Source organism: Kryptolebias marmoratus, linkage group LG8, assembly GCF_001649575.2.
Source record: "Kryptolebias marmoratus isolate JLee-2015 linkage group LG8, ASM164957v2, whole genome shotgun sequence".
Classification (NCBI taxonomy): Eukaryota; Metazoa; Chordata; class Actinopteri; order Cyprinodontiformes; family Rivulidae; genus Kryptolebias; species Kryptolebias marmoratus.
Genome location: NC_051437.1, coordinates 24,106,406 through 24,133,134, shown reverse-complemented (window position 1 = coordinate 24,133,134; position 26,729 = coordinate 24,106,406). Strand labels below are relative to the sequence as shown.

The 26,729-nt window shown below is 38.7% G+C and overlaps 1 protein-coding gene across 7 annotated transcripts; it reads left to right on the top strand.

Annotated features, from left to right (window-relative positions):
• Positions 1-2,659: 2,659 nt before the first annotated feature.
• On the top strand, positions 2,660-26,722 carry ttll10 (tubulin tyrosine ligase-like family, member 10). 7 transcript variants are annotated; one of them, XM_037976927.1, is made up of 14 exons: positions 2,672-2,996; positions 8,153-8,230; positions 8,342-10,455; positions 16,870-17,242; positions 17,533-17,689; positions 18,436-18,554; positions 18,709-18,829; positions 19,646-19,740; positions 21,213-21,393; positions 22,020-22,191; positions 22,904-23,044; positions 23,963-24,079; positions 24,905-24,998; positions 25,744-26,722. In XM_037976927.1, the coding sequence occupies exons 4-14, from the start codon at positions 16,945-16,947 to the stop codon at positions 26,199-26,201; spliced, it is 1,953 nt and encodes a 650-aa protein (XP_037832855.1). In that variant the 5' UTR covers positions 2,672-2,996; positions 8,153-8,230; positions 8,342-10,455; positions 16,870-16,944; the 3' UTR covers positions 26,202-26,722. The 7 variants fall into 7 exon arrangements, with proteins under 7 accessions (XP_024860668.1, XP_037832855.1, XP_037832853.1 ...); XM_037976925.1 differs by having other exon boundaries at positions 2,673-2,996; positions 8,153-10,455; XM_037976926.1 differs by lacking the exon at positions 2,672-2,996 and having other exon boundaries at positions 3,003-8,230.
• Positions 26,723-26,729: the final 7 nt, after the last annotated feature.

The following is a 26,729-nucleotide window of genomic DNA, read 5'->3' as shown; positions in this document are numbered from 1 at the left end:
GAATCATAAAAATGTCAGCATAAATACGAACTGCAGCAGGAGATTTTAAAAAAGGGTGTCTGAAAGTGTAAGATAGCCAAGAGGAAGGAAAAACTGTTGCATATAGTCTGAGAGGTGTCATAAAGAGAACATTATTGTAGATTAAAACCAGTTAATTAAAGGTGAAAAGGTTTGTATGAATTATTGTCAGTGAGTAAACAGATTTCAGAAATAAGACTTTTCTTGACTTTTTACATTGTCCGTTTAACCGTTTTTTATATGCCTGACTTTGTTTTGTGTGTGGAGGTGGAAATGCCGTGTTGGGAGGTAATGCTGGGTCAATACACCTGTCTGATGTTCGTAAAAACACAAGCACTTTGTGTCTAATCCCAGGTAGAAGCACAGCACGCTTAAATTAAATCAGATAATATTTTCAATGTTAGTGAAACGGTTGATTTGTGCTGAAATATGATCAGTGTCTTTCAAAATTGTGCATAAAGATTTTCAAACAATTTGGTTGAAACACACAATGCATAAAAAATAATTTAAGCTCAAAACTGGGTTTGTGCTTTGGTGCATGAGCATGTGTGTGCAAGCAAACATTATTCCCTCCGTGTATGTTGTGCATCCGAAGCTGTCACGTCGGCCCTGCTGATGTATGTCCTTACATCCTGTCTTGCGTGACTACCTGGCCAGATATCCATCAGTAGCCAAATGAGTTCAGGTCAGGCCTCTGTGCTTCACTCCAGAACTCATTTGGTATGCAAATGAAACGTCTAAACAAAGCAAACCTTTCAGAGCGGTGAAATTCACTACCTGCTCCCTCTAAAAAGTCTGTGCTTGGCCCACGTGTGAAAGAAAAAACTTAGATTACTATTATTGATTAAGCCAAAACCTACAATTAACAAATCAGAGGTAAGTTAATAAAGTCATAAATTATATAAATGATACCATTAACCAAAATATAATTATTTGATTATTTGATCATTTAGGTTTCAAGAAAATCTACATGTAGCAGACATTTACTTAATTATCACCTGCTGCCAAAGATGAAAGTGATAATGTTTTTGTCTGTAATTGTTTGTCTGTAGTGGATGGATTTTAAGAGTCAACCCAATTCAAGATGGCCACCACAGCTAAGAAACCTCAGCATACACAAAATAGGCTATAGCTCTTTCATTTTTACAGATTTTGGATGTATGTCAGCAACTGATTAACCTTTGGAGTCACCAAGACCGCCACCAAAGCCAACTGACCTTATCAAACACAAAAACGGCTACAACTCAGTCGATATTGAGCTAAACTTGGTGTGGTAGTTGCTGAGAGTCATCCTCAATGCATAGTTCTAACTGCTAAGTGCTAACAGACCATGCAATATTGCATGAAATCACCATTAACATAATTTACAAGGTTCAACCAAAACAGTTATAACTCCATCCGTTCTCGTCATAGTTTAGGTCTATGGGGTGCAATGCTAGGCCTTTAATTTTGATTGTTTTATTTTTTAAAGTTGTGAGCTAAAAAGAAAAGACAGAAAGCTGCTGTATGTTTACACACAAAACAGTCATGGATACCCTGCCTCTAATTTGTTGTAAAGTTTTAGGAAAACAGGATACCTGCTCAGCTGAACGAGTCACATCAGTCAGTGTATAGTTTAAACTGAAGCCTAATTTACCTCGAACCTCAGAATGTAAAGGTTAAACTTGAACAACAAAATGATTTTCTTATTGGATCGCTCCTTCACATGAACCTGTCTGTTTTTAAGGCTCATAAATCCAAACGATTGTCCTTCTCCATCTTTTGCCAGAGTAGTTTTGCAGGAGCCCCTGCCACGCCCCAACTGAAACAGGATACATCTCTGGCATTGTGCTCATTGTTGAGGGCCTAATCCTGACAATTACACCTCAAGACCGAAAGTGACTGCCTTGCCAAGCATCCAGCTAAATTCAGGCCAGGCTTTGGATTTGGCCCCCAGTTGGGCCCTGAGGGGGTCAAATCTCCACCAGACCCTTTGTCAATGCTGCCCCTCCACCTCCTGCTCCTCAAACTGACCTAAAACTTCTGCTGTCTTTCTCAGGTTTTACTCACCTGCACTTTGTTCACCTGTTGTTCTTCCTGTAACTCAGCTGGGTTATTGTTTCAGGACAAAAAACAAGGTGTTTGGACACAAAGAGATGCAGGGGGAAGTCACGAGAGCAAAGGGCAGGTATTTCAGGTTATAGCGGGATTATGCAGCTGAAAGTAGGTAAAGGTTGATGCAGTGTATAATACCTTACAGATATGGGTTTGTAAACACTTTATTTGTGTATTTTGTCACATTTTTTGGTATATTTTCTTTGTGAAGAGACGATGTTTGGCCATTTGGGCTGATGGAGTTTTAGTTGTTGTCTGTGTTGTAATATGAACAGAGGAGGTTGTTCCCAAAGAAGCTTGAGCTGACATCATAAAAAACACAACAAGGTACCTGGGGGCTGATGAGAAGGGTGGAGGTGAACTAACCAGTGAGGTGGGAGTCAAAAGGGAGGGAGGAGTTGGGGGGGAAGTTTCGTCTCTTCGACCATTGGCGGGAGTCAGCGCCGGGGACACACCTGTGAACGCCAGAGGCTAAGGAGATTGGCTGGAAACTGAAAATTACACCTGTGGGGGAAAAGAGGAGGAGGGGGGGTCGGACTACATGTAAACCAAGCCCTTTACAAACTCAGCCTCTGTCTTCTTGAGGAGCTTAACTGCTTCACACCGCCAAGGAGAACTCGTGGAAAAAAACAAGTTTGGCTTCGGCGAAGGGAAGCTAAGTGACGCGCTTCAAACTGGTTGGTTTTGATCCAGGGCTTGGCTCTTCTTTCGACAGCATCTACCTGAGAGGGACAGCTTTTTTTTTTTCACCACTCCAGAGGTCAACTGTCCTTCAGCGGGAGCAGGAAAGAGGAAGACTAGCCAACGGGGCGTCGAGAGCCGTGATACAATGATGCCTCTTGTCTTGGGTTTCTGGCTCGGTGACCGCACCTGGGAAAGACTGGGTAAAATCACAAATGTGATCCCTTCTTTGTCTTCATTCTTCATCTTTCAGTCTTCAGCTGTCGACACAACTTGTTGCTCGGCGACGCGATAGTTAAAACTTTAAGGAAATTAGGCTAAAAACGCAAAATGTGTGGCAAACAAATTAGGTCATTGTATGGAGCCCTCGGCATTCGCATGCAGATAAAGGAGGGTTTAGGTAGTTTCGATGGGAGGCGAAAATAATAATGTATCAAATTCCGACTCTATTTAACCAGAGAAAAAGAAGTCGAAACAATAGAGTCCAACGCTCATTCCTAAACTGGATAGACCAGTTGGGGCAGGTAAAGGCAAACTGCCAGACTTGTCAAAGGACATGAAGACAGAAGCTGACTCCTTTTTAGAGCGTTAAAATGCGCTTTACTGGGAGACATCCACAGCATTACGGTATGAAACTGCCTTACAAATAAATATATAACAGCAATGGCTTATTAGTTTAATGGGACACGCTTGTAAACTTTTTTCTACGACCATTTGGTTTTGAAAACTTTATCGGTAAAGTATTATTCCCTCTTTTAACAAGCTACTGCTTGTTTTCTGGCATTTCAAGATGGAGATTTGACTGAACTCTGTCTGCTTCTCGCGCTTTCTGCCGTGAAGGGGCTGCGAGCCGGACGTAAAATGTCTGCTCATCCGTTTTTCCTGCCTCTGAGGTAGAGTTGCAAGTTGAGGCAGAGCTGGACTCCACAGAGCAGAGAGTTTCTAAGAAGAAGCCGTTCGTTACGCCTTTTTAGGTCGCTGTTAACGATATTCGAAAGCGGTAGATGACCGAGGAAGTCTGGGGAGGAGAAGGAGAAAATGGAGGGAAAATGTCGACCGAATACTGTACAGTGATGACTACAGCGCAAGGTGGAGGATTGTGATTGGTGGAGAGAGACACATTTGTTCTTTTCTTTCATACACCTGAATAGCTGCTGGTCACATGAGAGCCGCTGTGTATGGCAACAAAGCAGGAAGTCCAGAGTAGAAAATTTGACTGTTTAAATATCAAGACACTGGAAGACTTTTTTTTGTTTTTTTGGAGGGGGGCTTTGTTCAAGACTGAGTCACAAGTTTGATCTCAAGGGAAAGTTTAACTCTTATCGCCTCTGGAGGTTAATTTAAAGCTGAGGTATGACTTAGGGGGAATGACACAGCACTATGAGGCAGGGCTGTCAGATATACTTTACTTTCTCTACTAAAAAGCAATAACCTTTATGCAATATAATACAAAATAAAACTTAAAATATATATTTCTTCACATTATGTAACACCCAATCCAAAAAAAATAAAAAATAAAACAAATAAATAAATAAAATGCAAGTGTTTGAGTTAGAGAAAGTAGACAACATACTAATATAAAACCATTAATTATTTTAGATTTAAAAGTTTTTACAGAAATTTAATATTTTCCTTTTAAGAACATGTAATTTCAGATACAAAGTTTAAATAAAAAAAAACCTTAGGTGAAATGAGAGTATGCAAAATTAAAAGGAAAAGCTCAAAAAGTCAAATTAGTTGAATGTTTTAGTCGCTCATTTGAAATATTCAAAGCAGAGAAGTGAAATGACGCCAAGGCAGTGAAAGGGATGTGTTCTGAGGGGGGTTATGGGGTGGAGCAACCAAATGATATGTAAATCTATTACATCACTAAACTTACATAAAAAACTGCCAAGTAGCTTCAGTGGCTCACAGTAGATAAGGAGCACCTTGGCCTAAATATCACAGCCGCCATGTTGCTCCTCGCTGATCTGAAGGGCCAGTTAGGTTGCGCTCAGATAAGACCAGGAGTTAAATAAGGTTTTGGGTTTCCCGCCATTGTTTTCCCACAAAGACAGCAACTATTGATTAAGGGCCAGGCCAGTTTACCTATCGGGTTGTTCACTTCACAGCAGAGTCACATTCCAGCAGAGAGGGCAGAGTTACCTGATCACGCCTCACTACCAGCAGGCAGAAAGTGTGGGCAGCCGCAGGCGGTTGAAACTCCCACTACTCGAACCACGATATGCAACAATGGGGAAAACTCTGCCGTATATAGCCATAAGCAGAAGAGGAAGTATTTGTACGAATGGAAGACAAACTGACTGGACGTAGGGGGCTGGATAGATGTAAACTTGCTCCTCTTTGAACAGGTATTGTTATTTCAACCAGCTTGAATTTTCTTGGCTAATCTTTTTTTCCACTCTTTCTTTATTTCTCTTCCTCTCTTCTTCCTCAGAGGGCCTGCAGCACGGGTTTATAATGCTGATGATTAACTAAATAAGAGTCTGGGAGAGCAGGTCTGCTTGACTTTCTCATTTCATGGGGACGGCCTGGCTGGGAGGAAGACGGAGCGTTCTCAGGCAGCGGGCTGGAAATCCAAGATCTTTTTTCTCTTTCTTTTTCTGCCCCCCTCCCTCTAAACATGTTCTCTTTACTTTGGTTTTGTTGCATTCTTTCCGTGGGGTACCTTTCATGACGGTAAGGTTACAGGTGCATTCTCTGCTTTCCTTCTCCACCTTCTTTACCCTGAAATTTTCCCTCCCTTAAACTCTTTGCTTTCTCCTTCCCCCTCTTTTCTTAAAACTGAACAATGACTGGAAACCTGTTCTTTCCTAACGAACACAATAAGGCTTAAACATAGTTATTTTATAAACAAAAAGGGTTATTTAGTTTTTAAAAAAAATTAGGACAAGGACACTTAATTATATCTTTGGTAAAGGCATAAGGGGAACTCTACAAGTTGTGGCTAAAATACTGAGTTTGAAGAAAGACAAAAATGTCAGTACATGGTGTTAGGATTTCACGCGTCGTACCTGTGAATGATCCTTGTTATTCAGTAAACGAGTAAACGACCTTCTGCATACACGCCGTTGGCTCAGGTCGAGCCGAGCAGCATTCCATCAGCCTTTCATCACACGGCAAACACAAAGACAACGGCCTGAGAGGTCTACCAACGGAAAACTGAACAAAAAAGTCGGCTTTTCTTCTCTCTGCCTGCACAAAAACATCTGTTAAAAGATGTTTGTGATCACCAAAATAATATGCTGTACTTTAAAGTTACCCATCTGGCTGGCATACAGTACTTTTGCAACAGAACCAGCTCCCCGAGGGGGGTGATGGGCTTTAGACCCGGTGACACTTCTGAAATGACTTACAGCCATGTATTGTGTGAAAAGCAGCGCTCCCAACCTTGCTGTGCCATAGCTAGACTAGTCAGAACAGGTTTTGACAATCATTAACAACCTCTGTGGCCATGTCTTCTGTGACAGCAAGTTTAAGTTGTAAACCCCAACAACAACAAGAGTTTAGCGGTTACACAACAGTGGGGTGTTCTCCAGGACTGGGCTTCCCCATTTCCAATTCGCAAAACTACTTTTGAGCAATGCATGATTGAGTTAGAGCTTAAGCTTCACTACCACATAATTATAACTTGTTAGTACGTTAGGAGTGGGCTGGGTTTGCAAAAAAAAACAAGCTTGTTTTTTTCCTAATGGTTGAGTTCCCGTTTTTTCATTAAAACAGAACCATTCAGAGTTCATTGTGTTTTAGTAGATATCCCATTCAGATTTGATTAACTTTAAATATAAGAATATACCTCTTCATCTTCTACGAGTATAACTTTTGTTGCTGTAAGACAGTAGATGTTTCGGGTGTTTATCTCCATCTTACGAGGCAGCATTGGATATCATCACTTTCTCTAATACTGCCTGGTAATGATGATGATATTCATCTGCTGACTGGAACCAGACAAACCACTTTACCGGTGTGAGCAGCACAGTGCTCCTCTTGGCCCTGGATCAGGTAAAAGCACATGAGCAGCGATGAAAATGGTTCCCAGGATCCATCTTACCCGACAGTGCTGGATTGTACAACTGTTGTTCTAACACTGTCTGGTAACGATGTTTTCTGGGTAGCTACGAGTCTTCAGAGTTTTTTTATTTTTAACTCCAACATGGTTAATGACAAGCTTAAATATGTGAAGCATTGGGTGTTGTAAACTTAAAAAGGAGAGCTCACTCAGGATTACAAATGTCTAGCGTTTTACCCTGAAGGTAATTCCGAGAGAGGTGTGCGTTCGTTTTTTTCTCCCTTTTGTTCACATTAAACTTTCATCCTAAAATCCCCAGGCTATACTGCTGTGTATCGTTGATCTATAAAACTAAAAAGGATAAGATGTAATTTTGACTGATGCCGTATTAGTTTGTAAAAAAAACAACATTCAAAATAGAATAGAAACAGATTGCTTTACATAATCAAATATTTGCTTTTACGTTTTTACTTTGCCTCCATTTATGACATTGCTTTTGAAAGAAGAAAAAAAAACACCCTTTATGACAACCTCGCCCCACCCAAGTTAAAGAATAGCAGTCGGTTGATGGTTCCACCGGTCCTGCAGGGCCTTATTTCCTTGTTCCCTCCCCTGAACAGTGTTGGTCTTTGTGCTGTATAGCAGTGATTGGTCCACCGAGCTTTACCCTACGTGGAACATCCTGAAACGGACACATGAGCTCACCTGAGTGGCACAAAAGGGGGAAAAAAAAGACACCGGCTTTCTCCTAGTTTTCTAAAGCTTTGTCCACGGAAAGAAAATTAAACATTTGAAGTAAACATAAACCTGAGATCAGACAATAAGTTGAACTCATTTGCTGTTAACTGAAAACCTTAGAGATGGAGATACACATATGTTCTTCACAGTAATCATATCTTATTAGAATACAAATCTAATTTAAAGCCTGAAAAGGTGTATTTAAAAGCAGACAATAAAAAAGTAGAAACAGTGTTTGTTAAAGGAGGGAGGTATACCCCACAAATATTAAACCACACCTTTATTTGCCCACCCGGCTCCATTACACAAGCTGCGAGTAACAGAAAAAGCTTTTTTTTTGTCTCCCGTTATCCTTCACATTTGTGTTGTTGCCACATATTTTGTATTAATACAGAAGTGTAGAAAGAGTGCTCGAGTGCTGTTGAGCCAAGCTTACATTTCTGTTTTTTTCTAAATCTGTTTTCTCTACATTTACTCACTCTCTGCATGCTTGCCCAGTTTAAATGACAGAAAGTACATTGTTCTGAGTCTGAATCTGCAAAAAAAAAAAAAAAAAAAGAAAAGAGGAACTGCTCATTTCAACCTGTTTCTACACTGTTCTGTTTCCTCCAGCCCTCGTCTTCCTCTTTGCACAGATGAAAAGTCAGAGGTCATCCTTCCAGCCTGTTGATAGGCGTCTTACCAGACAAGGTTAGATGTAATTATTGGTGTCTAATACTGTCTGGTAATGCCGTCCATTAAATGGCATTACCTTCTGCTCTCTTACTTCCCCTCCTCTTGCTCTGTTCATCTGACATGCAGAGTATTGACAAAAGGCAGACCAGGGAGGCACATCAACATATTAAAAGTAGCAGGAGATGGTGTTGAATGATGATGACTATGGAACTATGATCCTTGCACTGGAAGATGGATTGATTTCTTGTGGTTTCTTCCATGTGACACGAGTCAAAGTTTCTCCTTTAAGCAGCAGTCGTGGAGAGCACTGATGTAAAACACATTTAGGGCCGGATTGTTAATGTGAACATATATTTTTTAAAAATAGGATGAGAAAACTTCTAATCTTTATCATATAGAAAATCTGCTTCCTTCCTCTCACTGCAACAACAGATTTAATTTTTCTGTTTTCCCAATGAACACAATGTGTAATGTAAATGGCAACACTGCAACTTTTAACCACATCTCATGTGATGAAATGCTCTGTAATGTGAATAAAATATTAAATAAATGGGTTAAAATTTTAAAATTGTTCTCTCATTCATTTTATTTTTATATCAACAATTTTCAAGAGTGTTTATTCAGATCTGCGGAGCACTGGCGCTCTTTGTAGCAGATTTGCAGGTAATTGCGAACTCTTCCCTCGGCCACACCGGAATGCCGAGCTTCAGTCAGGTTTGGATCAGGTTACCTCTGAACAGAGCTTCTTTTTAAATGCCTCAATTTACCCATGAGGTCCCTCCATCAGCTAAGCCTTCATTGTGCCTAACTCTAAGGCAGCTCACAGAAGACGCCCGATAAATCGAGCAGCACAAGGCCTGTTTTCTCTGCCACGTCCAGAGGAACTTTGAAGAAACCCCTTCACTCAGCTGGTACTGTCAGCGACTGCATTTACAAATTTACGTGTACTCTTTGTTTTTGTGGCACAAAGGTCTTCTTTGCAGTATAGATATAACTTTTAATTAGCCCCGTAAACTCAGGGTTTCAGTTGACTGTTTAAACGCAGCCCTGATTTTATCATTTCGAACACAAACACAAAAACCATTTAGCAGGCCTCAAGCTTCAATGATCTCCACGGCTGGGGTTAGAGTTTGCAATTCCCAGAAACACGGACTTTAAGAATATGAGTCTGTTCTTTTAATTAAACATATGAAGAGAAATGATTTCAGTCTCTTTTATTTGAAAGGTAAATAATAATGGTTTACATCTCAATTTTCCTTTAAGATGGCTAGTCACTCATTAAATTGAGCTTTTTCTCAATCTATATATGATACTGGTTCAGGTAAATCATCAATAGCTGTGTTATTTGTGGGTAATTAGAAGGGTTTCCTGTAAGTGTTTAAACAAATACAAGCTCTAGTCTTGACAATCTATTCGGTTTAATCATTAATCTCAGACCAGCACTCACAGTAGAATCACATTTCACAGAAGTGTGATCAAAAGAAAGTCAATAACATATAATTAACTAGAAACTAGAAACATCATTTCCTTAAAGTTTTTTTGTAGATTATCCTCTGTAATGTCCTGCTTTGAATAAATAATAAGGTTTTCGATAATCAGTTTTTAAAAAATACAACATAAACTGTAAAATCCTCTAATACAGGGATGCAAATCTTTCTGTATCTTCACCTCACAGGTCAGGACTAAACTCAACTCTGTAGAAAAGTTTGCTTTAAGTTTTAATATTGCATATGACAGTTAAGTATAAGTTTTATTGTTAATTTTTACAGTCACTGCTTAAAAAAGTGGAACATTCTTGGGCAAACTTAAAATTATTCGATCGAAACAACTTTTTATTATGTTTTACAGAGAAGATTTTTTTTAACTCATTATTATTTTTAAACAGCATATCTTTTTGACTTTATAAAATTATTTTTGCATCCAACTATTAGTTTTGAGTCAATTTATTTAAATTGCAATGAGATTCACAAGGTTAAACTATTTGAGTAAAATGATAAAAACCTTCAATCGGCACCGATTGTAAGGAGTAGTTACCTTCTGCCTTAGTGACATCACAACACTGAATCACATTCCTGGCTGGCAGACCGCCTGTAAGAGGATTCCTGCACTGGTCTGTGCATGCTTACTGCAATCAGACCAGATTCCTGAGCTGCTACCGGTCGTGGATAAGGAGGCCGGATTCACTTAGCTGGGTCTGCCACCGGAGTAGAACGGGACATTTGGCTGGGACGTAGCTCCAGGTTTGGTGACGTTCACTTACAGTCAGATACGGAAACCCTTTTTGTCCGTTGGATTTCATTATTGTTGTATGAAAAAAGGTTCAAAGTATCGTCCTGTTGCAAATAGTAAATAGTTATTGAGTCCATTTTAGCAAATTTGATGATCCAAGTGCAAAAAAAGGCTAAGTTGTACACATTTTATCCACCATTTTTAAGAAAAAAAAGTGTCAGATGTGGGATTATGTGGATAGGCACATGTTGGCTGAAAATAGCCAGATAACCCTGTAAACAATTTTTACATCTGCTATTTCCTATTTTCTTGTTAGGACAGATCCTGAGAGACGATTCTGCTGGAAAACACAAGTTTCAATTTGCACATGAGCTTATGAACAGTCACAAATGTTATCTCCCCCCAGTTCACACGCAATGTTTTCTGTTAGTGTTGATTAAATCTAAAAAAAAAAAATAAAAGTTTCACTTTCAGTTTTATCAGACAGACACAGAGCACGACTCTGGAACAGTCTGGCAAGCAAGCAAAGCATAGACTAAGACCTGAAGTGCTCAAAACAGATAGACATGAAACTAAACTATGTATATCTTCTAACGTTTTTTGTTATTTATGACATTAGACCTGGCAAGAAAATAGCACACATCATCATTTGGTTGTAAACTCTGACATCTGAAGAGCGTAGTGAGCGTATTTGGATGACTCTGAGCTGTTTAATGGTAACTGATTCAGTCAGTTAGTCATAATTTTGTTGCGCTATAATTACTAATCCGTGGTTAGGCCAGCATTTGAAGAAGGAAATGTACCTAAATAATAAGAGAAATGTGACAAACACATATTTGTTTGGAAGCAAACAGAAAAGGGGAAAGGGCATATTTTATTATTTTATTATTTTACTTACCCAGAGAACTGCTGGCTCTTCAGACATCAGTCTGCTTTTTGCTGCTTGATTTGCTAAAATAGTGTTTATTTCTATGGGCACCATGGTGGTGCAGTGTTTTACACTCACAGCTAGAATGCCTTTAGTTTGATGCTTGGCTGTATACTTGTGAGGACTTTTCTGTTCTCTCTGAACCTGCATGGATCTTTTCTAGATACTCTGGTGTCTTCCTACAGTCCAACAACATACGTGCGTGAGCTTGTATAGTTGTGTGTCTCCGTGTTGACCACGTGACAGACTAGTTACCTGTCTAAGATGTACCCTACCTCCTTACCTCCTTCTCTCCTTCTGTCCTTCCTGCTGGAGACAGATACCAGCACCTCATGACGCAACACAGGATTACAGAAATCAGACTATTAGAATACATCTAAAAACATTGCTACTGTTGTCTTGATGATAAAGTTTTGAAGATACACACAAAATCCATCTGATTTAGAACCCAAAGACACCATACAGCTCCAAAGGGCAGCACACCTAATGTTCACGAGATATTTAAATGTAAAGTGGTCAATTATGAAAAGAAAATCTGCACACTTATCGTTACGAGATCTCTGTTAACATGGAGAAAAGAAAAATACCAGACAGAAAATAGAGTCTAATTTTCCCTGTCAACTGAGAAGATGCAGCATTTGATAAAAGAGAACAAGGAAACTATATCAGTGTTAACACATTTCCAGCAATCCTATACTCTGAACCTGTTAAACTAAATAATAGCTTAGCTTTAACAGTGAGTGCCAGTTGTACAAAAGTTTTTTTATAACTGTTTCAACATAAAATAGCAAACAATGCAGCATATGTGTGTGTGTGTGTGTGTGTGTGTGTTTATTCATTGCCTTAAGCCCAGCTGCTTGAACTGGAGAATCTATTTTTCTCTCTGTAATTCTTGGCCTGTTTAATCTAGCTCTTACTGAAGTCTTGTCTTTTGCAGTCATTTGTGAGTCATTTTCCATTTCAAAATCAAACTGTCTTTGCATAGCTCTAATTAGGGTGTAGCCAACGTCCTTGATGATGTCATTTCAGGAGGTTACCTACAGATGGATGAGATCTTCATTATAATCATGACATATACATCTAGAACTATCTAAAAACCAGGATTTGGATACAAATTTTATGTTTCCCTGTCTATCAATTGTTTTAGTCAGTGATGTAAAAGATTTATTTTTTAATCACTAACTAAAAAAACCCTGGGAACACAGTCTCACCCCCCCAGTGAAACAGCCCCCCTGTGCTTCAGCCAGTGTAACTCTGTCAGGAAATCCTGAATAGAAGGAGAACGAGAGGCCCTACAGAGACGGGTTTTTCTTTACAACGTAACTTAACTCCATTTCTTCCAGTATAACACCTTGACAAGTAGAACCCCTCCAAATAATAGGTTGTGCAGGGACACCATTGCTGCAGGCTGCATCCCTGTAATTGCCAAGCACTTCCTAGTTTCAGGCAGTTGAGATGACATGGGAATGGGCGAGGCTCCAAAGACACACAAGCTCATGGCTTGACCGCCCCGAGACAGACAGACTCAAGCACACACGCACACACACACCTACTCTTCATATAATGATATAACAGCAACTTAGCATGTTTCAACTCAATGTGAAACTCTTGTTTTCACTAACTGTCTTTTTCTTTGGAGGTTAGTCCTGATGTAGCGTAAGCAAGTGTAAATAAAAAGCAAAGAGAGTTATTCACGTCTTCTCTATTAAACTGGAATCAAACTTTTTACAAAACTGTAACATAATTTAAAAAAAAAAATATATATACATACAGATAAGTGTACGTGTCATCTTATGTTCTCATAAAACAAGACAAACGCATACAGCCTGTTGGCATATGGTGAACCAGGAGGTCGACAGGGCTGTAAAACAAGCCTGTTTTCTTTGTCCACCTACGCAGCACTTTGCACAGTGTGTCTATCAGATGGCGGCTTTTTATCAAGGTGTGGCTGACACAGGCTCCACACAAAGCTCCGTTAAACAGGAATATGGGAAGTCTGCTTCTAATAACCGGGATGTTGGAGCTGGACTCGCATTGTTGCCGGAGAGCTCTCTTTTAGGGCTGCCATTTTGCGCCCAGACAGTGTGCACAAAATACTAAACTGATCAAACTGTCTGGTGACGACTGCGTGCTAAATGTTCTTTAAAAACAGGCTGCATTCATCAGTTATCAGTGGTCTTCAGTTCAAATTTAGGGAGGTCCAACTAAAGAAGTTTTTCTCTTGTAAAGGTCCAGAATATATTTAAATTCTCGTTCATATCTAGTTTTCCTCACTCACCATATTGTCTTTTCAGGCCTGTGTCTCTCCATGGGCTGGATGAGCCTGTCTTTAGAGACGAGCAGAGAGAAACCGCAGGCCAGATCTGGGAATTCCCTTAAATGCTAGAAAAACTGTTCCACCATGAATGAATTACCGAAACTGCTAGAAAAGCTAAATCACCTAAAACAAATGACCATGAAAGCATGAAAAGTTGCTCTACCTAAAAACAATTTCTGGAAATGCCTAAAATAAATTACTGTTGATGAGGAAAAACGTGGGCATGTAAAAGCAAAAAATACAATAATGATTTCATTCTATTGAAATTCAACCCTGAATCCCTCTAAAGACAGAGACAAAGACAGGTAGAGGAGCCCTTGTAACTTTGGGTCAGTTTGGGTTAACAACCAAACTGGGTCAAGTCATAAGTTTAGTTCCAGATCCAGACCGTGATCCCCCATTTGAGAACCCCTACACTATATGGTCCATACTTGTTGAAACAGTTATTTCCAATACCAAACAGGTAAATTACTGAAAAAAAAAGAGATCAACCTGTCAAATAAAGACAGTTTTGATAGAACCTAAACAAATCTTGACTTGAATTTTGCATTGTGGAGTTAGCTTTTTTTCTGAGGTTTTTGTTTCATTTAAGCATTAGGTAAAAAAAATATATATATATATATAACAAATTTTGCTCTGACGTGAGGCTTGCAAACTTGTCAACACTGACCTTTTTTTGCACCCCTAAATCTTTTCATTTGGGGTGTAATTTTGGTGCTTTGCTAAGAATATGAAAACATTACTAATTTCTCAGAGAGCCATTAGTAATCAGTTCAGCTCCATTCTTATCACTTGTTCACTCTTAATATGTTCAGAACGCACAATACTTTCGTCAACGCGGATTTAAACTGGCTGGGTGTAAGCGTCACTCATACTGGATGTATAATTATATGGTTCTGGGTCTACAAGGCGACCGCTCCTTTCAATTATCATCCTGTTTGGAGGAAGAGAGGAGATTATGCATCATTTTCAGCGGTAGCTGGGCCTGGGTGTTTCCTCCTGAGTCAAATCACTGAGACAGAAGGTAATTAATGGATTTGCCTTGCAAGCAGACAAATGCTATGTTGCTCAACTGCATACCTGGATTTGGCACAAGATGTTGATTAATGATAAGGTCTACATGAATTAAGAGTGAGCCATCTTTTTAAAGCAGTATTTAATTTGATGCTTTGCACGAGTAGCTACTTGTTCTAGTCTTTTATGGAATCTAAAAATGAGTAAATATGAGCATTTCTAAGAGTGTTTCATTTAAATTGAAGCATTACAAATATTGTCATCAAGATATTATAAAAATCTACCATTATACTCGCATTTTATTGTCAGGATTAGCATATAATACCATGAGAAACTGGTAAATCCATTTTATTTGACACCCACCTCTCATATTACCCTCTGGTTCACACAACAAAGGCTTACAGGCAGTAAATATTGAATGAAGCTAAACTTAGAAGTGGGGTGTGAGCGAGATACATAACCTGGAGTTGTTAGATTGTGTTCTGTTGCTGTTGTTGTTAAATTCCGTCTGCAAATGGCAACTGTTGCTAAGGTTCCTATAACTGAGACCTGCAGATTATTGACATTGTGTGTTGGCTTACTTTGACTGTGACAACAGTGAGTATGGCTGACCTTAGAAGGCAAAACCACAAACAGAAAATCTGATTTCTTCCATGTAGATGCTGTAAGTCTGTTTGCTTTTTATCTTGCAGTTTGACAAGAGTTCACATGGCGGAAGAAAATTAGCCTTAAACAGCTTTTAAGAGTTTGGAAGTCTTGTTGGAGTTGAAGGTACACAATTTACTGCAGTAGGTATATAATGTTATTGACTCCCACTGAAAAGCGAAGGTGGATGATAATATTTTAGCCTGTGTCTGTGTGAGTGTGTGTGTTTGTGTATCTGTCTGTTAGCAAAATATGAAACTAATGAAACTTTCAGAATATAACCACTGGATGCACATTTATAAGTGATTAGCTTTTGGAATCAACCCAACTCAAGATGACTGCCACAGACAACTGATCTTAAAAACATGAAAATGGCAAAACTTCTGTCAGTTTTACAGATGTTGAGCAAAAATCTGGTGTGCTGTTAGCTGTGAGTCATCCCCATCACACATTCAGAGTTAACAAGTCAAGCAAGATTTTTGTTTAAATTGTTGTCATTAACTATTTGACATAAACTCTGTCTGTCTGTTAGCAAAATATTTCATCAATCACTCTATGGATTTTGTTGAAACTTTCAGGGAATAATTATTGGATGCATCTCTATGTTTTTGGAGCCAGTCCATTTCTAAATGGTCGTCACAGCAACTGACCTCAAAAAGAACAAAAATGGCTGTACTTCATTTAGTCTTACAAATATGGATCTAAAGATTGCTCACTGAGTGAGATCTTTACTTAAAACTTTAGCATTAACTGTTGCAGTCATCTCTGTTTGTTAGTTAAGTATCTCACAAACCATCTGAAACATTCATAAACTACAACAAAATAACTTTGGGAGTTAATGGCTGCTACAGCTAATCAACGTCAACCAACACAAAAATGGCTGTAACTTTATACTGCAGGCAAAAGTGGTCCAAAATGGACTTTTTGCCAAAATGTAACACATATCTGAGGTTGTGTGAACATCATAAATCTAAGTTTTGTCAAATCAGATGAAAGCCACTTTCACATTTAGTCCTATATTCGATACATATCTGATGATTTTCAGTGACCTCAGTCTGAGCTGTTATGTCTCATTTGATCCGACTTTTACATCACTGAAGTGTGACAGATGTTACAGCCAGGAAGCAGCAAGATCAAATGTAATCACTGGATGAAACAGATTTACTTCCATAAGTACAGCGTGGTTAAATAAAGGTTAGATAAAACAAATAAATTTCTTTAAGGAATGCTTGATCTTTAATTTCCACAATGCTTTCCGTGTTCAAATTTCTGTGGAGAGACTTTTATTTATTCAAAGTCTGCAAATACAAGCTAAGTTTCATAAAAATCTAAATAAAACGGTTCTTTTATTCAGTTCAAATTTTCATAAAACTAAATACTTCAACAAAGTTTAGTTTTGTTTTTTATAGAACTAAAAACAAACAAACAAACCAGCCATAGGCATAAAACCTTAATATGATATAGTTTTATGGTTGAACACAGTTTAAGACATTAAATTCCTCCCTCTCTTTACATTATTAGACACTGCGAATGAAAGTGGGTCATCCACAGATGTTGGGACAGTTCTGACTCGGTGATCTGCAGCAGCAGGAGGACATGTCCTCGGAGCTCTGCAGAGAGACACAGCCAGGAGAAACTGGACAGAGGAGACGACGAGAAAAGAAACAAGAGGAAGCAGAGGTTCCCTGCAGAAACCACCACCGGCCTGCAGGAAGCCTGAGGCAGGAGGAGCCAGGAACAGGACAGCCTTTGTCACCTGACCGTGATGACATGCAGGAAATGACATCAGAAGGTAGATCAGAGCAGGTCCAGAGGGAGGAGGCAGTGACTCTGAACCGGAGAATGGGACTTTCCCAGTTGGCTGTCAAGCATAAGAGACAACGCAGAGGGACAGGTGTGTGTGTGTGTGTGTGTGTGTGTGTGTGTGTGTGTGTGTGTGTGTGTGTGTGTGTGTGTGAGAGAGGGACTTCTTTGAGAATCAGTTTAAACAATGAACCCTCATAACTATACACTAGAATAAAAATCAGTATATTTTACTGCTTTAAAATGAAAATGTTGTATTCTTAACTGTGCTTAGGAGCATAAAAACAATATGCACATCTACATGACAAACAGTACGGTGTGTTTTTCTTTTTTTTTTTACTGCTCTATCAGTTTCTTTCTTTGTGTTTGCATATTTTAAAGAGTCAGGACTGTGCATTGTAAAGTGTGACCTCCACAAATCCAAACCAAGGGGCTCGTTGACTTTCTCTCACATGGACAAAGACAAGGACAGGCAGGTAGAGGAGCCTCCTGGGTCTAGACCCCTGTTCTTCTTTGGAGGAACCAACGGGGCTCAGATGTAAGTTCAAAAATGTGAAATAAAAAAAGTTGGTGCAGAATTAGCCTATTCCTAATTTAATTAATTGCCTAGCATTCCTTCAAGGAATGCCAAAGTTTTAAATTCAGATCACCTTGTGCTGAAAAGAGTTGCTTTTGGTCAAACCTTGCGAGATGTGTGCTTAGAGTATGGGTTGTAAATGACTCTCATGTACTACAACACCCCTACCCATAGCTGTGGTAGACATTTTGAATCGGGGTGATTCCAAAAATTAATCTGTTCTAGATGTACATCCAATGATTATTTTCTAAGTGTGTCATTAAAATCCTTCCTGTGGTTCAGGAGGTATTTTGCTAACAGACATAGTTGACTCCAACAGTTAAGGCTAAAGTTTCAAGCAAAAAATATTCTGCAGTTTATACTGCATGAAGTACTCTCTGGGGGTAATACTCAGCTACTACCATACCAAATTTAGGCTCAGTGCCTGTACAATTGGTACAGTTTTCGCCATTTTTGTGTTTCCGAAGGTCTGTTGGCTGTGGCGGCCATCTTAGATTGGGTGGATTCCAAAAGACTATCAGTTGTAAATGTACGTCCAGTGATTACATCCTGAGAGTTTCATTAAAATCTATTTAGTAATTTATAAGATATTTTGTGCTCCAGACAAACAAACACACACTCCCTGGCCAAAACATTTTCATCAGCTTTACTTGTGACCTTTGACCTCTTGTTTGTGCCGTAACTAATAACCAAGTGTGGTTCTTTAGAGTGAGCAGCTACTGCGAGAGCAAGGGATGGAGGAGAATTTACAACAAAGACAGGGAGGATTTCAGACTCAAGTGGTGTGAGACCAAATCCTCAACCATCTATAGTCACTTCAGAGAAGGTACCACGGAAAAACAGAACATTACAGCAAATCTGTAGTTTAACAAATGTACACTCACCTTCTATTAAATATATATACAGTACACATCTGATATAATAATATTTGCCAAATCTGCATTTACAGAACACCTAAAATGTAAAGGTTTTCTTTCCAGGTAAGCAGTTGTTGTACCAGATTCCCAACAACAACGTTCTGACCTCTAAGATCGGCCTCCTCAGCAGCCTGCGGGAATACGAACGTGTGAGCAGCAAAGTCAAACTTAGTCAAGGACACAGGTAAACTGGACGGTCGGCTCCTTGTCTTTCTGCCTTTGTCTGTAACTTTCTTCAGAGTAATTTAAATTCTTCAAGTATGTTACAGATATTTACTGTTGTGTTGCAAATCAACATATCACATATCACTGTCAATTTATAATATAAACAAGAAAACCTTTATTCAGATTCAAAAGGTTATCAAAACAGCAGCACAAAAGATATGAAATTTTTTTAATTTACTGAAGGAACGCATATCACCGGCTACCTGTCATATCAGAGTTTTAAACTAAAATCATCTTATATAAAAAAAAAATGATGGAGTTATATTAATTGTGGTCACAATTTGAAAACAATGTTATGAGTGATCTGACGCAGGATTGCACTCAGCCTATGTGTTTAACTCTCGACTACTTCCACTTCAGACATTAGCTCAGTACCTATAATTTTGACTATAATAAGCCATTTTTATGTTTGCTAATGTAGATTACTTGTGGCGGCCATCTTAAATTGGGGTTGACTCCAAATAATCAGTTGTAGATGTACATGAAATGATTTTATGAAACTTTCTTTAAAATCAGTCTACTGGTTCAAGAGATGTCATGACAGGTGAAAACTAAACTAAGTATTTCAATTGTTATTGCTCACCACCAAAAGGCGAAAGGTGGGCAATAATGATTTTTAGGTTATTACTGTATTTAGTGTTTTAGAACTTAAACATTTAGGGAAGTTAGGGACGTTGTGACACACATTTGTGATCTTGGCCCAAGAGCATTATAAGATATTCAAGGAAACCAAAGACGTTTATTTTGTTTTTCTTTTATTCTTTTTACTTCACAGGAGGCTGAAAATGGAGGAGTTTATTCCGACAACGTTCAGAATGGATGTGAGGAAAGAGAGGGATATCTTCTTTGCCCTTTTCACGCAGCAGGAGGGTAAAACAGCTGAACGCCTCCCGCCTCCGTCGGCCTGTCACACACCAGTATCCTAATACAACAATGACACAGCACCGGTTCAACTGGATTTACCGTGTGTTTAACCGTACGTCTGCAGGCTTCGTTTGAAAAAAAAAAAGATTAATCAAACCTGACTGGTGATGAATCCAGCTCTGAAAAGAAGTTTGTTCTCGATAGTGTTAGGTTGCCCTGGTGAGTATTTGATCAAGAGGTTGAGAACGTTGGAAAATAATGCACTTCACCTCCCATAGGGCTCTGATAAAATCACCGGGGACGCATGCTGTTGCCATGGAGACAGGTCAGCAGAGGGCAGGGCTGAGGCGCAAACAAGGAGAATCAACAAGAAGCACCAAACAAATGAAATGAAGTTATTCTCAAACTCTAAAAGAGAACTTTTTAAAAGTAATGTGAAAAAAACTATGGATGAAACTAACCACTGAAATCTGTATTGGATGGTTTTTGTTTGAACACATTGTGATGAGTGGTGTACAGGTTTGACAAACACGGTTATCACTAAGTAAACAGAAAGGCGCAGACAGCCGGTTTAGATCTCTGGGCGATGGATGAATTCATGCAGGCAACAAAAGAAAAGAAAAAAAAGCCGAAGCCTTTAGAGCAGTGGTGTCTAATCCTGGTCCTGGAGGGCCTCCATCCTGCATGTTTCAGATGTTTCTCTGCTCTTCTGCAGGTCTTCAAGTTCTGCAGAAGTCTGTTAATTACTCATTCATTCAAAACATCTGTGCCAAAGCAGAGAAACAACTCAAATGCACAGGACAGTGGCCCTCCGGGACCAGGATTGAGCACTGCTGCTTTATAAGAACATAAATATGTTTTAAAATAATCAATACTGAAATCTGCCAAGCATTCATTCATTCATTACAGTCAGGGATAAATAGGTGAGTGTCATCATAATTCAGTATTGACAGTTTTAGTAAAAATAAAGCAGATTCTATCAAAGATTATTTAATTATATATATGAGATTAATACATATTTACTCAAGTAGAGGTGGCTCTGAGTCAAAAACTTTACCTCTGGTGTTATAACTGCTGTCACCGATGTAGGATTTATTTAGCACCTGCTGCCAAAATGCAAAGGCAGGTGATAATGTTTTTGCTTTTGTCTGTATGGGTTAGTGTCTGTCTGACTGTTAGCAAAATATTTCATCAGCCACTGGAAGAAATTTAATAAAAAAAATAAAAAAATAATCACTGGATGTCCAACTGATTATCTTTAGGAGCCAGCTCAGTTTAAGATGACCACCACAGCCCACTGACCTTAGAAAGCACAAAAATGTCTAAAATGATGCCAGTTTAACAAATATTAAACTGAAACTTGACGAGGTAGTGGCTGAGAGTCATTCACAGCACACACTCTGAGCGTGACATCTCAGGAATGAAACGAACAGCAATGAAGGCACTTTTAATTGATGTAACGTTGTTTCCTGTGCCAGGGGAGCGCGAGAGCAGCATGTGGATCTGTAAGCCCACGGGTCAGAACCAGGGAAAAGGGATCTTCCTCCTGAAGAGCCTGGAGGACGTGGAGGCCTTCAGACTGAAGCTGCAGCACCTGGAGGACAACCAGGCCAACAGGAGTTTGCATCACCTCCAGAATCAGCCTTACATTGTCCAGCGGTGGGTTCAGTTTGTTATTCACTGGTGCTTTTTTTAAATATATACATTAAATGTGCACAAAGACAACAACTACTTCAACGTACTTTCAGTTATTTCAACTAATCAGCTGAAATGCGCATCTTAAGGACATTAACAGCTATGACTTCTTTTTTGTTATTTTTTTACTTTTTTCCTCATAAAAATGCTTTGAGAAGATGTGCTCTTTGACATCTTCAGCATACTTTTTGCATCATTTTTACATTTTAGTTACTGTTTAGCTAATGTCAGCTTTTAACTAATGTATTGCTATATTGGCAATTAGCTACTATTTTGCTAATTTTAGCATTCATATGCAGTTTTACTCATTTAGCTTTTAGCTACGGTTCTGTTTATTTTAATTTTTTGCAACTGTTTTGCTCATTTTTGCTTTCAGTTACTGTTCTGCTGGTTGTAGGTTTTGTTTAGCTAATTCTAATCTTTTTAACTTTATTTTTAGCTTCAACAAATTTCAGCAAAGTCATTCAGAACTCAGCATTCACACTGCAATACTAATTTTTCTAGTTCCTCCTTTTGTCTTTTTTTAGCATCTTGAAATGAGCAAATAGTGTTTGGTGTATTTGAAGTGGCTTTACGTTTTTTCCTCACAGTTACATCCAGAACCCACTGCTCCTGAAAAGGAGGAAGTTTGACGTGCGCTCTTACCTTCTCATTGCCTGCACGGCACCTTACATGGTCTTCTTTCGTCATGGATACGTGCGACTCACCTGTGATATTTATGATCCAAAGTCCAAAAACCTCTCTACTCACCTCACCAATCAGGTAGATACAAACACAGACAAACTTATAAAAAAAAACACAGATGTTTGATTATCTGCTGTGTGAAAATCAAACAGGTGTTAGGTGTTTTTTTTTTTTTTTACAGTTTAAGGAGAATAGAAAACTGATCATAACACAAAGCAACAATTCACTTCATATTTATTCAATGAAAGGTCTTTGTTTTTTCACAGACAAACTTTTTTATATTTATTGAATAGTTTTTATCTGAATTACTTTTTTCATCCTATTATTTACTTACATTTTCTTAGAATAAAACAAGGAACAGAAAAAATACAAGTAAGAGCAGTTTTTGGTATTTTGTTCAAAAGTTGGGAATAAATTAATAAACTAAACTAAAAATTGCTCATTGCTTTATGATTTTGTTTTGTTAAAAAGCTCAAAACAAATGAGTTTAATGACCTCTACAGTTGTCCATGACAAAACATGGAATTACTTTTATTATTATCAGATTAATTTTATTGTAAAGTTACAGCTGAAAATGTTTTTTGACAATAAAATTAATTTTTTTTTCATAGCAGCTTGATACCAAATTAAAGGTTATTTCTATTTCAGTATTTAAGTTGTAAATTTAACCTTCTACAAATAGTAACCAAAAAGCACATGAGTTGAAATGATAATCCAATGCTTCTCTACAGAATCAGTGTTCGTGGCAGTGCTGTCATGTGTCTCTGCTCCCCCTACTGTCCACCTCCAGTACATGCAGAAGAAGAACCCTCTCTACAGCCTGCTGAAGGAGGACACGGTGTGGTCCATGGAGAGCTTCAACACCTACGTCAACGACAGGCTCCAGGTTGCCAGGGGCCTGCCCAGGGACTGGGTGCTTGGAGCCTTTGCGGTGAGGACTGGGGCAGCTCGGAGCTCTCAGGGACCAATTACTCTTATAGAAACGGTTGTTGGCGTTTGTAGTTAATTGAGGCTGCGATTGGTTTCACATGAGCTCATTCCTGTCTGAGGATGTGTCTCTAATGGTTAAAATTAAATATGAAACTGTGTTTTTCTGTTCATAATGGTATACAATACAGCCAATATTATAAGTGCATTTTATAAAGTCGACCACAATAGAGAAAAAGGAATAATTTTATCTCTTGGGTGATTGGTTCATTGATTATTTGTAGATTTAAATGGCCTCAAACTAACGAAAAACATTGCTCTGAAACTGGTCAGTTACTGGAGGGCAAATGAGTGAAATAGCAGCCAAAGTCCTTCAGAAAGCCCGAAGAACTACCCTATAAGGGATTACAAGATAATGATTTAAGACTTAAGCATAATACTGCTGAAAGTCTTTGCATCAGGGCTTTTTTAACATTTCAATATGTGGCCAAACAAATAAATTAATCCAATCAAATTATCTCAAAACCAGGTGATGAGTAAACAAACTGAATCATTTAAAGAGAGCATATAAAGTAGTCAGGAGAGATATTTTGCTACCAGACGGGCACAGGCAAAAACAATATCGCCTGCCTTTCACCTTTCTGCTCCAGGCGATTAAAACACAACCCTGTCACTTTGTTTGGGGTCACCTCGATCTTGAATTCGGTCGTTCAGTGAGCTGTTGAGACCTTCACCCCCTAAAACCTCTAAAAAGCAAAAACTGGGTTTATCTTCATAAATACACAGTTCCTGATCCACCATGTCACAGACATTTTAACAAACTGTCATGTGTATTTTGGTCTGATTCATCATGATCTTTCACTCTGAGTGCTGGTGGACGATGAACTGACCCACGGACACATTTTTCCTTTCCGTGCATCAGAAGCGCATGCAGCAGATCATGACTCAGTGCTTCTTCGCAGTCAAGTCCAAGTTGGACCAGCGTCTGGGATTCTTTGACCTGATTGGCTGTGACTTCATGGTTGACGAGGACTTCAAGGTTGGTTTCTAATCAGCATTCACTCCGTGGTTGCAATCTAACTAGTTCTGCATATTTTGTGCTTTTTTAGCCACTTGTTTGTTGAAATCTTTGGCTCATTCAGGAGCTCAATCCTGTCTTTTGGATTTTGCAACTTTTATACTTTTCAAAATATTTAACTGTATTTACAAACATTTTCCCCATAGAAATACAGAAATTGCTTCAGATCGTTCTTTTTGTAATCTGTTTGAACAAACATGCTTTGTTTTTATCTCCTCATGCTACTTTTACTTTTTTAGCTACCATTCTGATTCATTTAGCAAGCTAGCTCTTAGCTTCTTTTAGCTTGCCTTTAGCTACGTTTAACTTTATCCAGCCTTTTGCTACTTTTATCTTCTAGCTAGCATTTTGATACTTTTAGCTAGCCTTTTTAAAGTTTTAGCTTTTAACTAGTCATTTGATAGTTTTAGCTTTCAGCTACCCTTTTACTACCTTAGCTTTTAAAAAGCCTTTTGCCACTTTTAGCTTCTAGCTAATCTTTTGCTGCTTTTAGTTAGCGTTCTGTCACCTTTTGCTTATAATTAGAATTTAGCTCCATTTAGCTTTTAGCTAGCCTTTGGCTACATTTAGCTTTTAGGTGGTGTGTTTCTTTTAGCCTTTGTTTATTGTCTGGCTTCTTTTACCTTTAACATCTCAGTTTCAGCTTCTTCAACAAATTTCAGCACAGTCACTCAGCACTCAGCGTTCAGCGTTCAGCGTTGACACTGTATTTTCACAGAAAGTTTTTACTAAACAGCTGCTAATGTTTGATGTGTGCATTAATCGGGTTTGATGTGGTCTTTATAGGTGTGGCTGTTGGAGATGAACTGTAATCCAGCTCTGCACACAAACTGTGAGGTGCTGAAGGAGGTGATACCCAGCATGGTCGTAGAGACCTTGGGTTAGTTCTGATCTCAAATCCTAATCATTTGATCGCATTCTGCATATCATTAACCAAAATCAGCTTTCTGTATGCATCATCTCAGTGCCTTCTGACCAAATTCACTCTCATACTCTTCTTTTGCGTCAGTGACTTTTAGTTCCCTTTACTGATCGACCTGTTTGCCAATTTGCTTCAAAAGCTGATGTGTGAAACCTCCCAGAAAGTTTTGCATTTGTTGTTTCATGCTATTATTAACCCTCCTGAGGCCTTTGGGTCAAATGGACCCCGAAGTTACAAAGGCTCCTCTTCCTCTCTTTAGGAGATTTAAATACAAATACATTTGCATAACTGCAATACTTGAGTGCAATTTTTAAAAAAAACAAAAAAAAAAAATCTGTTTTATGCTACTGTATAATTTTATTGATGTATGTTTCAAACAGAAATATTTTACTTTTTAACCCGATATGTTTGTTTAGTTAATTGTTACTTCAAGCATGAAGATTTTTAACACTTATAAGTTCAGATGAAATTGTACTTTATTTGATTTAGGTACCTGGATGATAACAAGATTTAAAAATCACACAGAGAGTAACAAAAATGGAAATAGATGTGTATCAAAAGTATTTTTTTTTTATTTAAAATGTACGTAACACATTTCAAACTAACTTCAGCAACTGGCTTTAAAAATGCTTTTTTCATGCAGGACTTTGCTTCTTTAATTCATATAAGTAAAGCATCTAAATGTTTCTTTCACCCTTTTTAGATTTGTCTCTGGAGATCTTCAACAAGCGTCGCCTCGGGCAGAGAATCCTTCCTCTGGTCAGTCAGAGAGACTTTGTGCTGCTGTATGACGGCGTTTTAGCTGCGAGTTCTGCATCAGCTGCCAGCAGGAGTCAGGTGACCAAGGAGCGCTGTGCGAGGATCACCAACAAGAGCCACAGCAAGGCAGAACCCAGAAGGTACAAGTCTGAGTCAGAGGGCAGGAGCGCTGCGGTGGTGTCACCTGAGAAGCCTGTAACTGTTTCAATGAGCGCTCGAGGAAGGGATTGTTCAAAAAGCTCCACCACTTCCACAGTCAGGTCACTCTTTCCTTTAAACACAGTATCAGTAGGCGAATCTTTGGATCTGCACAGCAGCGACAGCGGCTTAAATAAAAATGCAAGAACTGAGCTCAAGTTCAAACAGAATCATTTAAAAGCTGCGAATGATGTGAAACGTTGAACTGACTGACTGTAGGTCTGTCTGCAGCTCTCCTGCCAAAGATGTTGAGTTAAAAAAGGACAAAAGACAAGAGAAAGACAAGAAAAGAGGAACTGTGGTGCATGGAAACAAATGTGACTGAAAAGGATTTGTCTCTGAAGTACTGTAGGGAAAAAACACATTTTATAACAATAAAGAATGTGTTTAAATTTCAATAATTTTACTTAGTCTTGTTGCATCTCTTCTTCTGTTTGATCAGGAAACGTTTTTGTTTCAATTTGGCATTCTTTGGAGGAACGCATATCCCCCGCCGTCTTTTCAGGCAATAATTTTAAAGTAAGGTGTTGAGAAATGACGCTGTTTGGGTCACATCTTGCAAATGACGTCAAGCGCAATCTCATGCAATATTGGTAGAAGTCATGCTCGGAATATATGTTGTGGATGACTCTCAGCTACTACCACAACAAATTTTAGCTCAGTATCTGTAAAACTGGCTGAATTACGGCCGTTTTTGTGTTAGCTAATGTTAATTAGCTGCTGCAGTCATCT

Bases quoted from the DNA above. Each gene is read 5' to 3' on its own strand.
- ttll10 (XM_025004900.2), top strand. From the start codon at position 16,945: ATGTCCTCGGAGCTCTGCAGAGAGACACAGCCAGGAGAAACTGGACAG. The intron at 17,243-17,532 runs GTGTGTGTGTGT...CATATTTTAAAG, and splicing joins GAGACAACGCAGAGGGACAG to AGTCAGGACTGTGCATTGTA. The intron at 17,690-18,435 runs GTAAGTTCAAAA...GTGGTTCTTTAG, and splicing joins GGAACCAACGGGGCTCAGAT to AGTGAGCAGCTACTGCGAGA.